Source organism: Macaca mulatta, chromosome 5 (assembly GCF_049350105.2).
Source record: "Macaca mulatta isolate MMU2019108-1 chromosome 5, T2T-MMU8v2.0, whole genome shotgun sequence".
Taxonomy (NCBI): Eukaryota; Metazoa; Chordata; class Mammalia; order Primates; family Cercopithecidae; genus Macaca; species Macaca mulatta.
The window spans coordinates 97,721,108-97,735,400 of NC_133410.1; the positions used below are offsets into that span (position 1 = coordinate 97,721,108).

The following is a 14,293-nucleotide window of genomic DNA, read 5'->3' on the forward strand; positions in this document are numbered from 1 at the left end:
GGCATGATGAAATCTCACGCCATTCCACTTCATCCCTTCATCACAAGAAGTAGGGTGAATACAGTATAATAAGCTATTTTGAGAGAAAGAGAGGGGCACCACATTTACATACGTTTTATTACAGTAAATTATTATAATTGTTTCATTTTATTAGTTGTTGGTATTAATCTCTTACTGTGCTTAATTTATACATTAAAGTTGATCATATGTATGGATGAATAGGAAAAAACATAGTCTATATGGGGTTTGGTACTATTTATGGTTTCAGGCATCCACTGGGGGTCTTGGTGGAACACATCCCCCATGGATAAGGGGGACTGCTGTATTTCCAGAAGGAGAAAGTGGCCAATTCTGTCAAATACAGCCGAGTGGTCAAGTAAGAGGAGTGCATAGTTTACTTTTGCTTTGGTAAGATTGTGTTATTGCAAAGGAGAGAGAAGGAAACCTGACCTGAGTGGGCCAGACAGAGAATAGAAGGGGAACAAGTGCAAACAATGCCTCTGACAGCTCTGAGAAATTTTGATGTGAAGGAGAGTAGAGAACTGTGGGAGGGTTTCTCATGCTGCACAAGAAAGAGTGAATAGGCCGGGTGTGGTGGCTCAAGCCTGTAATCCCAGCACTTGGGGAGGCCGAGGCGGGTGGATCATGAGGTCAGGAGTTCAAGACCAGCCCGGGCAATATGGTGAAACCCCATCTCTATTAAAAATACAAAAAATTAGCCAGGCATGGTGGCGGGCACCTGTAATCCCAGCTACTTAGGAGGCTGAGGAAGAGAATGGCGTGAACCCGGGAGGCGGAGGTTGCAGTGAGCCAAAATTGCGCCACTGCACTCCAGCCTAGGCGACAGAGCGAGACTCCATCTCAAAAAAAAAAAAAAAAAAAAAAAAAAAGAGAGAGAAGGAAAGAGTGAATAATTGCAGAAGCAATGTCTGAGAGTAGGAGAGAGGAAGCAGAATCTAACGCATATTTGAGGGGTATGAACAGATGTATTTATTCTGCTGTAATAAGAAACATGCAGGTGCAGGTAGGTTGATGGTGGGAAGGTGATTAGTTCTTGCTTAGTTGCTTCAATTTTCAGTGATGCATAAGGCAAGGTCCCCATCTGAGCATGAGCAAGCAGAGGAGCATGAAAGGTTTAGGAAGAAAAGGAAGGGTTGCGGCAGTTGTCTTAGAGAGGGAAAAAGCAGGTAGCCTTGGAATCCAATAGACAGTGTCAGGTGCCCATTTGAAATCTGTGGTCACAGGCTTAAAGTGAAATCAGTCTGCACAGTTGTGCAGCTTTCTCCAGTGATGTTAGGCTGCTTCGGTTGGATTTTGGAGTAATTCAGAGTCCAGTTTAATTACAGATGGAATTTTGCTAGGTAAGTACAATAGGAAATGGACGAAAGAGTTATAGGTGTGATTATAGTGATGAACCATGGAATTTAACCTGGGTAAGGAGGACAAAAGAGGGTGATGAATCATGGACAAACAACAGGGCTAATGAATTGGAGATCCCGGTGCACAAAAGAATCTTGGACTGTGGGTTTTACTCTAAAGGAGGTGAATCTGAAAGATGGTGTATGATGGTCAGAGAAGAGAACATTTCTGGTAGAAATTTAGAAGATGGAACAATTGATAATTATAACATCCAGCTTCTCACCTATATCTAGGGCAGTGGTTTTCAACTAGGGGTGATTTCATGCTCCGGGAAACATTTGGCAATGTCTGGAGACATTGTAGTTTGTCATAACTAGGGAAGAGCATGGTGTTGGGAGTGGCTGCTACTGACATCTGATAGGCAGAGGCCAGTGATGCCACTAAACATCCTATGATACACAGGACAACTGCTCACAACAGAGTTATCTGACCCAAAATATCAATAGTGCCAGTTTAGAAACCCTGATCCAGGGCATGTGTGGCTGCGGTGGAGCAGAGGAAAAGAGTGAAGATGATTAAGAATTGAAAGATGAAGGTGGGAGATAGATAATGTTCATCAATTCTGAAGTTACCAAGAGCGAGGGCAGGAAGGGTGACCATGGGAATCGTGCTGTGAGGAAGACAGTCAGCAAGGTGCCAAAGCTTTCGATGAATGAAGGGGAGTGACCAGGACCTTGGGAGAAGATTACAAAAGAAGAGGAGGCAGATGACATAGTCTCGTACCGTGCATTTGGGAGCGGCTAGGGATTTTGAAGCAGAAAATAAAGAAATGGTATGTAAGTGCCAAGAGGGAGCGCTTCATTGTCCCAAGTTTCCTGGGATGTGGGGGAAAAAAACTTCCTCTTGATCAAACTACAGGGAAAACCCAGGACTCAGATCAAGAAGCTGAAGGGAACTTTAAAAGCTGTGGTTACCTGTCTTTTTCAAGGGGTCTTTTATTTCAGCATTAAACCAAAATGATGCAGGATTTCCTGGCTCATAACGAGTGCAGTGGAGGCATAGGTATAAGTTATAGCACCAATGCCTTTGGAAGACTATATTGAAAATGGATTTTTCTTTCCAGACAGTGATTTTTGAAACCCCTGGCTGGGTTATTTGCTCTAAAGTATTATATAGAACGATGGTTCTCAAAGTGTGGTCCCCAAACCAGCAGCATCAGCATCACTGGAGTATTTGTTAGATGCAAATTCTTGTGCTCTACCCTGACCCACTGAATCAGAAACTATGGGGTGGAGCCCAGCAATCTACTTTAACAAGCCCACCAGAATCACCCACCAGGTGATTCAGATGCACATAACAATTTGAGAGTTACTGACATAAAAGTAAACACTTGTGGATGATTAAAGGGAACAAGAAAACTAATTATTGAGTGCCTATTATAAACCCAAAGCTTTTTATACCTACTATAATTGAATCTTAACAAGAACCCAGAGAGGTAGGTATTATTATCTCTTTTTATTTATTGTGGTAAAATATATATAAATGCAATTTGCCATTTTACTCATTTTAAGTATACAATGTAGTGACAGTGACATTAATTACTTTCATAATATTGTACAACTCTCACCATTATCCATCTCATCCAACTCTAAGGCTTTTTCATCACCCCAAACAGAAATTCTGTAACTATTAAATAATAACTCCCCATTCCTCCTCTCTGCCCCCAGCTTTAGGTAATCTTGAATCTACCTTCTGTCTCCATGAATGTGCCTATTCTAGATACTTCATATAAGTGGAATCATGCAATATTTGTCATTTTGCATCTGGCTTATTTCACTAGCTTGTCTTCAAAATTCATCCATGTTGTGTAGCATGTGTCAGAATTTCATTCCTTTGTTTTTTGTTGTTGTTGTTGTTGTTTGTTTTTTGGGTTTTTTTTTTTTGAGATAGAGCTTCACTCTTGTTGCCCAGGCTGGAGTGCAATGGCATGATCTCATCTCACTGCAACCTCCACCTCCCAGGCTCAAGCGTCCTGCCTCCGCCTCCTGAGTAGCTGGGATTACAGGTGACCACCGCCACGCCTGGCTAATTTTTTGTATTTTTAGTAGAGACAAGGTTTCACCATGTTGACTGGGCTGGTCTCAAACTCCTGACCTCAGGTGATCCGCCCGCCTCAGCCTCCCAAAGTGCTGGGATTGCAGGTGCGAGCCACTGTGCTCGGCCAGAATTTCATTCCTTTAAGGTTGAATAATATTCATTTTTATGTATATATTTAAAAATCTATTCATCTGTTGATGGACATGAGTTGTTTCCATCTTTCGGCTATTGTGAATAATGCTGCAATGAATATTGATTTACAAGTATCTATTTGAAGCCCTATGTTCTTTTTTTTTTATGATGAAACTAAGGCTCAAACCAAGCAAAGTGGCCCAGGCTCGGAGGTGGAATAGCCCTACTGGTCTGATGCCAAAGCTCCTCCCACCAAATGCTACCACCGAAGACGGCAGGGCCTATTTACCACCCATGCCAGATGATTTACTGTATAATTTACTACTGAATGTGTGTGTGTTCCTGATCATTCTTGTTTTTTCCTTCCCTGAAGGATACTAGTTCCACAAGTGCTCCCGGGAAAACCCTGCCAGAAATAAGCCGAATTAGCCAGTCCATGGCAGAAAAATGGATAGCAGTGAAAAGAAGAAGTACTGAATGTGACGTGGCTAAAAGGTGGCTCTGTCTGATAAGTTATAAGCCACTTTTATCTGGTTCTGAGGCTTTGGTAATTTTATCCTAAGATAGAGGTTTTGGTTTTGTTGTGAAGGTATTTGTATTTTGACCGTGATTCTCTTCTACAGCCTCTAAGTGTGACTAGGTCATCAGTGTACTCATTTGTAGATATATGGAGGACATGTGATATCCCAGGTGCCTTACTAGGTGAGGGAGTTGCAGGAGTGAATCAAAAAAGCTCACAAAGCCGTCAATAAGGTGGACTGTTTTCGTATCTTCATAGTTTACCCTTTGGAGTTTTATGAGTTTTGGTCTTCACAGGGATAGGTTTTAGTTAAACCTACATGACTTGAACAAATCAACTATAAAAGGTTTTGGTGAGATTTAGAAATAATATGAACAAAGTATACCCAGGATTTGGGAGACTCTTAAGAGAGTAGTTATTTTCAATAACAATGATTCCACATCATCATTTACTTATTCAGACATAATAAGATTTTTAAAAGGCATGCTTTATGGTATGTTGTGACTTACGCCTTGTTATTCCTTTTACAGTGAAATTAGAATGATATTTTCATCTCCTGCTTGTCTGACGGCGAGTTTTTTAAAGAAAAGGTAATACTTACATAAGAGTTACCTTCATTTAAAACACTGGAAAATATTTAAAATGAAATGTTTCAAGTAGGTTTAATTTGCAAATTTCGTTATTCTTGCTCACAAAGTCCAACACAGAGAACTCTGTAGGTTGTTATAGAATTCTTTCATTTTATAAAGTAATTTTCTGTTAGACCACCGTAAGTTATAATTCCTAATTAATATTGTTTACTTCCTTCATACCACTTTACTCTGTTGTCTGACTAGAAGGAATGGTGTTTTTTCAGGATCTTTGTATATATAAGGGATTGACTAAATCTCACATTGCTTTAGTACTTAGAAGCCAAGAGTAAGTACACTTTACCATTTTTACTGTGTACGATCAATTAAAAAATAGATCTTATTTATGTTGTCTTTAACTCACTGCTACAGAAGAAAATCTGATTTCACTCCTATTTGGTTTAACATTTGGTCTGATCCACTAGTTGAAATAATTCCTGTAATGCTCAATATTTGAGTCTTCTATTTCTGCTCCTTCCTCCAAGCTCTCCAATATGGCACCTGGGTGTAAAAGGGAAGAGAAGGAGAAATAGCAGTGTAAAGGGTCTTAGGCTGCCCTCTGCCTCTTTGGAGATTGATGCCTTGCTGATCTGTCTGCAGCTAGTGTAACTCATATGGGTTCTCCTTTGCTTGGTCCTCTCTCGTTAACGCGGCCTTAAGTTTGCTCACTGGTTCAAAATATGGTGATACACATCTTGTACCCACTCCTGGCCACTAGGTGGTACTCACTTAACCCTTGTTGCTATTACTTGCCGTTGTACAACCCCCTTGGCAGTCCCAATAGTTCTTAACCCAGCTGCATTCTCAGTCAGCTTGTGGGACTAGAGGAACTGTTGGATACTAACAATTTCACCTCAGGCTAATTCTTACTGCATGTGGGGAAATCTTTTCTACGTGAAAATTATTTTCTTCCGAATGTGAAAAAGTATCTATGCTCACTTCCCAGAAGTGAGGAACTCCTAAGATGTCAAAGGCTACAAAAGAGAATATATTTTAAGGGGGAAATTTATAATGCTTTGTTTTAGTACTTGCATAAATATTTTAGCCCTAATATTACTATCAATCAGTTAATCTAGCAAGGAGAAAATATTTCTTTCTTTTTTATTATTTATTTATTTATTTAGAGACGAAGTCTCACTCTATCACCCAGGCCAGAGTGCAGTGGTACAGCTCGGCTCACTGCAACCTCCACCTCCCGAGTTCAAGCTATTCTCCTGCCTCAGCCTCCCAAATAGCTGGGATTACAGGTGTGCGCCACCACAGCCAGCTAATTTTTTATATTTTTTGGTAGAGATGGGGTTTCACCATGTTGACTAGGTTGGTCTCGAACTCCTGACCTCAAGTGATCTACCCACCTCGGCCTCCCAAAGTGCTGGGATTACTGGCATGAGTCACCACACCCAGCCTCTTTTTATTTATATTTTTGAGACAGAGTCTCACTCTGTCACCCAGGCTTGAGTGCAGTGGCGTGATCTCTGCTCACTGCAGCCTCCGCCTCCTGGGTTCATGTGATTCTTCCGCCTTAGCCTCCTGAGTTGCTGGGATTACAGGCATGCACCACCATGCCCAGCTAATTTTTTTGTAGTTTTTGTAGAGACGGGGTTTCACCATGTTGGGCCAGGCTGATCTCGAACTACTGACCTCAAGTGATCCACCCACCTCAGCCTCCCAAAGTGCTGGGATTACAGGCCTGAGCCACTATGCCTGGCGTTTTTGTTTGTTTTGTTTTGTTTAATGTTTAGAGATGGGGTCTTGTACTGTTGCCCATGCTGTAATGCAGTAGTTTGATCATAGCTCACTGTAGCCTTGAACCCCTGGGCTTGAGCTATCCTCCCACCTCAGCCTCCGGAGTAGCTGAGACTACAGGTGTGCACCACCGTGCCTGGCTAATTTTTATTTTTTTATTTTTTTGTAGAGACAAGGTCTCTTCTATGCTGCCCAGGCTGGTCTCTTGAACTCCTGGCTTCAAGTAATCCTCCCACTTTGGCCTCCCAAAGTGTTGGAATTACAGGCATGACCCACTGCAGCTGGCATACAATATTTGATAATGCATTATTTAAAAATTATTAAGCTTATTGAATGCTGGCCTCTCAAATATCACTAAAACAACTTGTTGATAAGACAGGCCAGAGAGAACAGCACACCTGGACAAAACTTCAGTAGTGTTTCTGAGAGAAAAGACCAGGTCAGAATTTATTGGGAATTGGGAGTCTGGTTTAAGGAAGTCTTTCAATGTGAGAGGGAAGGCTGGAGGTTTGATTTGGACTGGGAAAATGAACAACAATCCAGGATGTGTGGAAACAGCAAGGTAAGGATTTTGAGATAAGGGATTCAAAGAATCTTTGGGCACAAACTGTGGATGCTCTCCATTGAAGAGTTAAATGGGTCTTTCAAGAAGTTCCCATGATGAACAATTGCCATTTGTCTAGGCAAAAGTTTCCTGGAAAAGTAAAGTCATGCTAATAAAAACGGTGGAATTGCAAAGTTCTGTAACTATGAATGGTAAGGAGCGTGGGGGGCAGGTAGTTCTAGTTCTTAGTGTGCAAACTGAGTGTGGGGGCAGATGGTTTCCGTTGTCAGATTCAGCACATAAAATTTTATTAATATGGCAGCCCAAACTTGATGTAGCCACTATAGAGATACTAAGTTGTTATCTACTGTCTTTTAACAAGGAGAACATAAACTATACATTTTTTATGTCAAGTAAGTTGATTATTTTGAAAGGCAAGCTTTGAGAAAAGGTTTGTATCTTATATGTAATAAAATAAAACAATAAATGACATATGAACTTTAGAAATATCCCTTTCCCTATGTTTATGTGGTTTCTTGCATTTCTTGTATCCAAAGAGGAACTGGAGAAACGACGTCCATTGATGTGGACTTAGAAATGGCAAGAGATACCTTCAAGAAGTTAACAAAAAAGGAATGGATTTCTTCCATGGTAATAGCCAATACTTACTTTAGATATAGAACAAATATGATTGCAGTTTATTTTTGTTGGAAGCTGGATGAGAGGGGACTGTGACTGTAATTGCCCGAAGGGTTCTTCCTGCCCACTGCAGAAACAAAAATTGACTCAATGAGACTATGACATTGTAGTAAAGAAAGAGTTTAATTGACATGAGGCTGGCCATGCCATGTAGGAGATAGAATTATTACTCAAATCAATCTCCCTGAAGGCTCAGAGTTATAGCTTAGGGGCTTTTCAAAGATAGTTTGGTGGGCAGGGGGCTAGGGTAGGGGGCATGCTGACTGGCTGAGTAAGAGATGAAATCATAGGGAATAGAAACTGTCCTCTTGTGTTGGGTCAGTTCCTGGGTGGGGGCACAGGACTGGCTGGTGGGTTCAGGTGGGACCATCCAGTTGTCAGAAATGCAAAAACCTGAAAAGACATCTCAAAAGGCCAATCTTAGGTTCTACAATAATGATGGTATTTGCAAGAGTAATTGAGGAAGTTGCAAATCTTATGACCTCTAGATTAATGGCTGATAATTATTTAGAATTCAAGCCCCTCTCATCCTCCTAACTTGGCGGACTTTCGTTAGTTTTACAAAAACAATTCAGTTTTTGGGACAGACTATTATCATTTAAACTATAAACTAAATTTCTCCCAAAGTTAGCTTGGCTCATGCCCAAGAATGAGAAAAGACAGCCAACCTGTGAGGCTGGAAGCAAGATAGAGTCAACCATGTCAGATTTCTCTTACTGTCATACTTTTGCAAAGGTGGGTTTATGATTGGGGCTGGAAGAGGGGGCTAGTGCTCATTATGAAATTACTGTATTCCAGGTATTTTATTAGGTGCTGACATTTATTTTCTCATTGAATCCTTAAATGTACAATATATGCAATATTTTTATTTTCAATATAATCAGAGCAATGCTTGAGAGGTAGATAATCTCTAGCACGATACAGGAAAAGAGTATTGGTTTGGGAAGCAGGATAACTTTATCCTGGACTGATAAACTAAAAAGCTGCTCCTCTATTCTGAGATGAAACTCACATCTATTCGAAATGAATCTCTGTTACTACTTCATCCCTTCTCTTTGGATCACATTTTCTTTACCTGTTGAATTCATCTTTAAAATCTATTCCAGTTTAATATTGTGCGATTCTGGGTTGTATAGGGAAGAAAACTTTCTTTTCCTCTACTGACTCAGGTTTGAATTGGTGGAAGGGGTCACTGAAAACTAATAATTAACAGAATTTCTTAGTGCTCAGGATGCTGTAACTTAAACAACAGACATTTATTTCTCACAGTTCTGGAGGCTGGGAAGTCCAAGATCAAGGCACCATCAGGTTTGGTGTCTGGTGGGGGCCCACTTCTTGGTTCATAGATGACCATATTTTCAGTGTCCTCACATGGCAGCATGAACCCCGAATATCTAAGACAGGTCTCAGTTAATTTAGAAAGTTTATTTTGCCAAGGTTGAGGACACACACCCGTGACACAACCTCAGGAGGTCCTGACAACATGTGCCCAAGGTGGTCAGAGCACAATTTGGTTTTATACATTTTCAGGAGACACGACACATCAATCCACATATATAAGATGAACATTGGTTTGGTCTGGAAAAGCAGGACAACTCAAAGCAGGGAGGGGCCTTCCAGGTCTTAGGTAGATAGGAGAAAAACGGTTGCATGCTTTTGAGTTTCTGATTAGCCTCTCCAAAAAAGGCATCAGATATGCATCTATCTCAGTGAACAGAAGGGTGACTTTGAATAGAATGGGAGGCAGGTTTGCACTAAGCAGTTCCCAGCTTGACTTTTCCCTTTAGCTTGGTGATTTTGAGACCCCAAGATTTATTTTCCTTTCACAGCAAAAAGGGCAAGGAATCTCTCTGGGGTCTCTTTTTAAGGGCACTAATCCCATTCATGAGAGCTCCAATCTTGTGACCTAATTACCTACCAAAGGCCCCACCTCTTACTACTGTCATATTGGGGGTTAGGATTTTAACATATGAATTTTGGGGAACGCATTTAGCCTATAGCACAGGAGGAAAAATACAAGTTTTGTATGCTTGCATGTGGAGCATTCAGATGAAGAGGCTCCCTGAACAGCTTGGGATAAGAATTTATGAAGCAACTTAGTGGATGAAAGGGAGAAGGGAGAAAGAGCTCCTATGGGAAGAACAAATGGGATTTTATGGAGACAGATGGAAGGTATGACAGTTTGTGAGAATGTTTGTTTATGCAATTTCTCCTCCACATGCAAGGGTCTGAATGATTGGTCTCCTTTTTAGCAGTGTATCTCCTCAGTGGGGGATGTACAGAGCTTCATTCTAGAAGAGTTCTGCATTAGTTAGATAAAAGAAGCTCCAAAAAGGCGTCTCAAATGTCTTCAGTTAGTAAAATAATCTTTACACCATTTTGATGGGTCTGAGTGGGTCCTTATACTTGGAAGGGAAAGGGGGAAAGTGTTCCTTGATGTGTAGTAGATATACTATTTTCATTTTCAAGATGAAGTGATAATAGCAAATATGAAGTATATTTTTAAACGAAGTTTTTAGGTGATATGGGAGATAATTTGGGGTGCTGTTCCCCATGCGAGTTCCCAGGGACATTAGTTTCATAAAAAAAACCCATAAAGAGGGTTCTTAATGAAAAAACTTTGGGAACACTCTCTACTATTATGGAGTCACGATATGCACATTAGGAAATCAAAGATTCTGTGATGTCATACACTAAAAGAAATCTCTTTTGACCCTATTTTTCTTGGAGTTATTTGCATTGCGATGCTATTTTCTAGCATAACACCTACTGGCATTCCACAGAAATCATATTCTGCTGGACATGTGAAAAAGCAAATTTTAAGAATTTTAATGTAATAAAAACAATATATAGTACATCACAGTTTATTGTTGCATATATCACTTATTTACCCTTATGACATGAGAGGCAAACACTGTAATTACAGAACATAGATCTCTCAGGTAGAGGAAATATGGCTAGCTGCTATAACAAACAACTTGGACATTTCAGTGGCTTAATACAATAAAATATCTTCCAACATCCTAGTCCAACGAGGGTTGGAGGTCAGAGGCATCTTTGCACAGGTTCATTCAGGGCTGACTCAGGCTTCTTTCCAGCATCTCTAGGCCCTGGGGCTGTAAAATCCTCCACTCAGTCTTTTGGTTTGGCTAGCAGATGAGGGAAGTGAGTAGGGAAGTTCCCATGAGAGATTTCAGTGGCCTGGCCTTAATGTGTCACAAATCACTATCTCCCACATTGGTGAGCTGGGACTCAGTCACATGGCCCTGCCTAACTGAAGAGGAGCCAGGGGCTGCCATCTTCCTATAAACCCAGGAGGAAAAAGAAAAATGACTGGCAAGGTGAACATATGGCATTTTCTCTGCCATGGTAGATTTTACTACTATGGTAGTGCCATGGTCATTTTCTAATCGAGTAACCTCTTTCCTCTAACTTCCTCTGAGTCTCTCCTTGCTCATCTGTAAAAACAAGGTAAAAAACCAATAAAGCAAAAATTACCTTACAGGATTATCAGTAAGATTAAGTAAAATGATTTACATGAGATCACCTGACACATTGTTAAGTACTCAATGAATGTTCAAACAAATATAAAGGATACCATACAAGTTTATTCCCACTAATATATTTTTATATACATCTTATTTTAAAAGTTTACTTCTGGGCCAGGTACATTGGCTCATGCCTGTAATCCTAGCACTTTGGGAGGCCAAGGTGGGAGTATCACCTGAGCCCAAGAGTTTGAAACTGGCCGGGGCAACATAGTGAGACTCCATCTCTACAAGTAATTTTCTAAAATGAGCTGGCTGTGGCAGTGCATTCCACTCAGGAGTCTGAGGTGGGAGGATTGCCTGAACCCAGGAGATTGAGGCTGCAGTGAGCTATGATTAAGCCATTACACTCAGGTAAAACTTCACCTCTGGATGAAATAAATAATATAAAAATTTAGAGCTATTTTTCACTGCACATTTTTCTACTGATATATGAAAAAACAGAAAGAAAGAAAAATGGATATTGTGTGAGGGGGTGGGGACAGCTCTTCCTTCTAGAAGGAGGAATACTAGTGTGACCTGCATACTACATTGCTTTTGAAGGACTTTGTACTCGTTTTGAATCCATAATTCACTCAGTATATCCATGCTCATGGGATTTCACTTTATTTTCTTCAGGGAGCCTGATATAAAATGAGGAGGATGGCTCTCATGTACTATATCGGGCATTTGGGATGGAAGGAGTGATGGAATCTCATCAATAGGTTTCAGAATGGCTAAGTGATTATTCTAATTGGAACATGGTGGAGTGAGACCCTTAATTTAATAGCTTGCTTCTCACAATCCTCTGTATCTAATATATCCTGGGTCTGTTCCCTGATCCTATTTCCACCACAGATAACTACATGTCTCGAGGATGATCTGCTCAGAGCTCTTCCATGCCGTTCTCCACACCAAGAAGCTTTATCAGTTTTCCTCCTGCTCCCAGAATGTCCTGTGATGCATGATTCTAAGAACTGGAAGAACCTGGTGGTTCCATTTGCAAAGGCTGTGTGTGAAATGAGTAAACAATCTTTACAAGTCCTAAGTAAGTTTTATGTCACTTCATCTGTACTCTCAATATAGAGTTACTTTCTGAAGTAGATATTGTAACAAATTTTGGATAGAAGATTTCAAAATAGACAAGTATTTGAGAACATGGCATGTGAATTATTGAAAAGATTAATAATCTAAAGCTATTATAACTATTAGTTTTATCATACAAAGCAGGTGTAGTTTTTAGACTTGGATGTGGCTTTGACATCAGAGTTTGGTAGCTATAAAGTATTCAATCCAGATAAATCCATACTTTAAAATTTTTTGCTCATGTTATTTTGAGACTTTAGACATTTTGACCAGAGATGATGAAAAACAAAAACTTTGTGTTATTATTTACTTTATTCAGTACTGTGTTATGTCCTTTTATAGTTTTTAGCGAATATTGAAAGTTCAGTGATTACCCAATAACCCAATGGGGGTACAAATGTTTATATACCCTTCTACATAGAGGAGAGGGGAGGTAGGGAATGTAGACAATTCTTCTGAGAAGTAGTAAATCACTATTTGGGAGAATGAGTGGACCCAGGAAACAGAAATTAACTTGTAAATGATTCTCCTTGGAATTGGAGTGAGCCTGAGAGGCAGGCATTATCTTTTGAAGAAGTACATCTAGGTGTGGTTACATTCCTCAGTCATCTTCTCTGTGACAGATAATGAAATTTCAGAGATGGCATGAAAGGCAATTCTCTCCTCTGTAGTGGGTTGTCTTAAGGTAGGTAAGGGAGTGTCAGAGAAAAGCCTCTTCCAGCATCTGCTGACCTTCAGGGGCCTTTAACTTAAAATAATCAGCATACCAGGGTGCCATATTTGGGGCAAATTTCCCTGGGCTCCTTCACTTAAGAGGTACAGAGGGCCAGGCATTGTGGCTTACACCTTAATCCTAGCATTTTGGGAGACCAAGGTGAGAGGATCTTTTGAGCCCAGGAGGTTGAGGATAGCCTGGGCAACATAGTGAGACCCCGTCTCTACCAAATTTTTTTGTTTACATCAGTCATGCATGGTGGCACACACCTGTGGTCCCAGCCACTTGGAGGCTGAGGCGGGAGGATCACTTGAGCCCAGGAGTTTAAGGCTGTTATTACTGGAAAGGGGTCCCAATCCAGACCCCAAACAAGGGTTCTTAGATCTCACACAAGAAATAATTCAGGGAGCATCTATAGAGTAAAGTGAAAGTAAATTTATTACGAAAGTAGAATAAAAGAATGGCTACTCCATAGGCAGAGCAGCCCCGCGGGCTGCTGGTTGCCCATTTTTATGGTTATTTCTTGATTATATGCTGAACAAGGGGTGGATTATTCATACCTCCCCTTTTCAGATCATATAGGGTAACTTCCTGACATTGCCATGGCATTTGTAAACTGTCATGGTGCTGGTGAAAGTATAGCAGTGAGGACGACCAGAGGTCACTCTCGTTGCCATCTTGGTTTTGGTGGATTCTAGCCGGCTTCTGTACTGCAAGCTGTTTTATCATCAAGGTCTTTATGACCTGTATCTTGTGCTGACCTCTGATCTCATTCTGTCATCTAGAATGCCTAACTGTCTAGGAATGTAGCCCAGTAGGTCTCAGCCTTATTTTACCCAGCCTCTATTCAAGATGGAGTTGCTCTGGTTCAAATGCCTCTGACAGCTGCAGTAAGCTATCAGCATACCACTGCACTCCAGCCTGGGTGACAGAGCAAGACCCTATCTCAAAGAAAAATAAAAAGGTACAGAGGATATGTACAATGAAAGGTAAGCCACCCAGTTCCCCTCCCAGAAGTGGCTACAGGTTCTAGTTTCTTGTATAACCTTTGAAAGATATTGTATACATAGAAACATACAAATGTATTATTTCTGTTTTTAATGGTAGCAAACTATTAAAGTTCCTCTTCCACAACGTGCTTTTTCCCACTAAACAGGATATCATGGAGATTATTCCATTAGAGAATCTATAGAACTGCCTCATTCTATTTAATGGCTGAAGAATGTTCTATTGTGAAGC

At 40.6% G+C, this 14,293-nt stretch overlaps 1 protein-coding gene across 2 annotated transcripts in view; it reads left to right on the forward strand.

The window, feature by feature from the left end:
• Positions 1-14,293, forward strand: part of HERC6 (HECT and RLD domain containing E3 ubiquitin protein ligase family member 6) — a 65,693-nt gene that overhangs the window by 22,361 nt on the left and 29,039 nt on the right. For both annotated transcript variants that reach the window (XM_028848618.2, XM_078002009.1), the window contains exons 9-12: positions 3,962-4,083; positions 4,639-4,698; positions 7,585-7,678; positions 12,112-12,301. In XM_028848618.2, the coding sequence (XP_028704451.2) occupies positions 3,962-4,083; positions 4,639-4,698; positions 7,585-7,678; positions 12,112-12,301 (466 nt within the window). The remainder of the gene's footprint in view (positions 1-3,961; positions 4,084-4,638; positions 4,699-7,584; positions 7,679-12,111; positions 12,302-14,293) is intronic.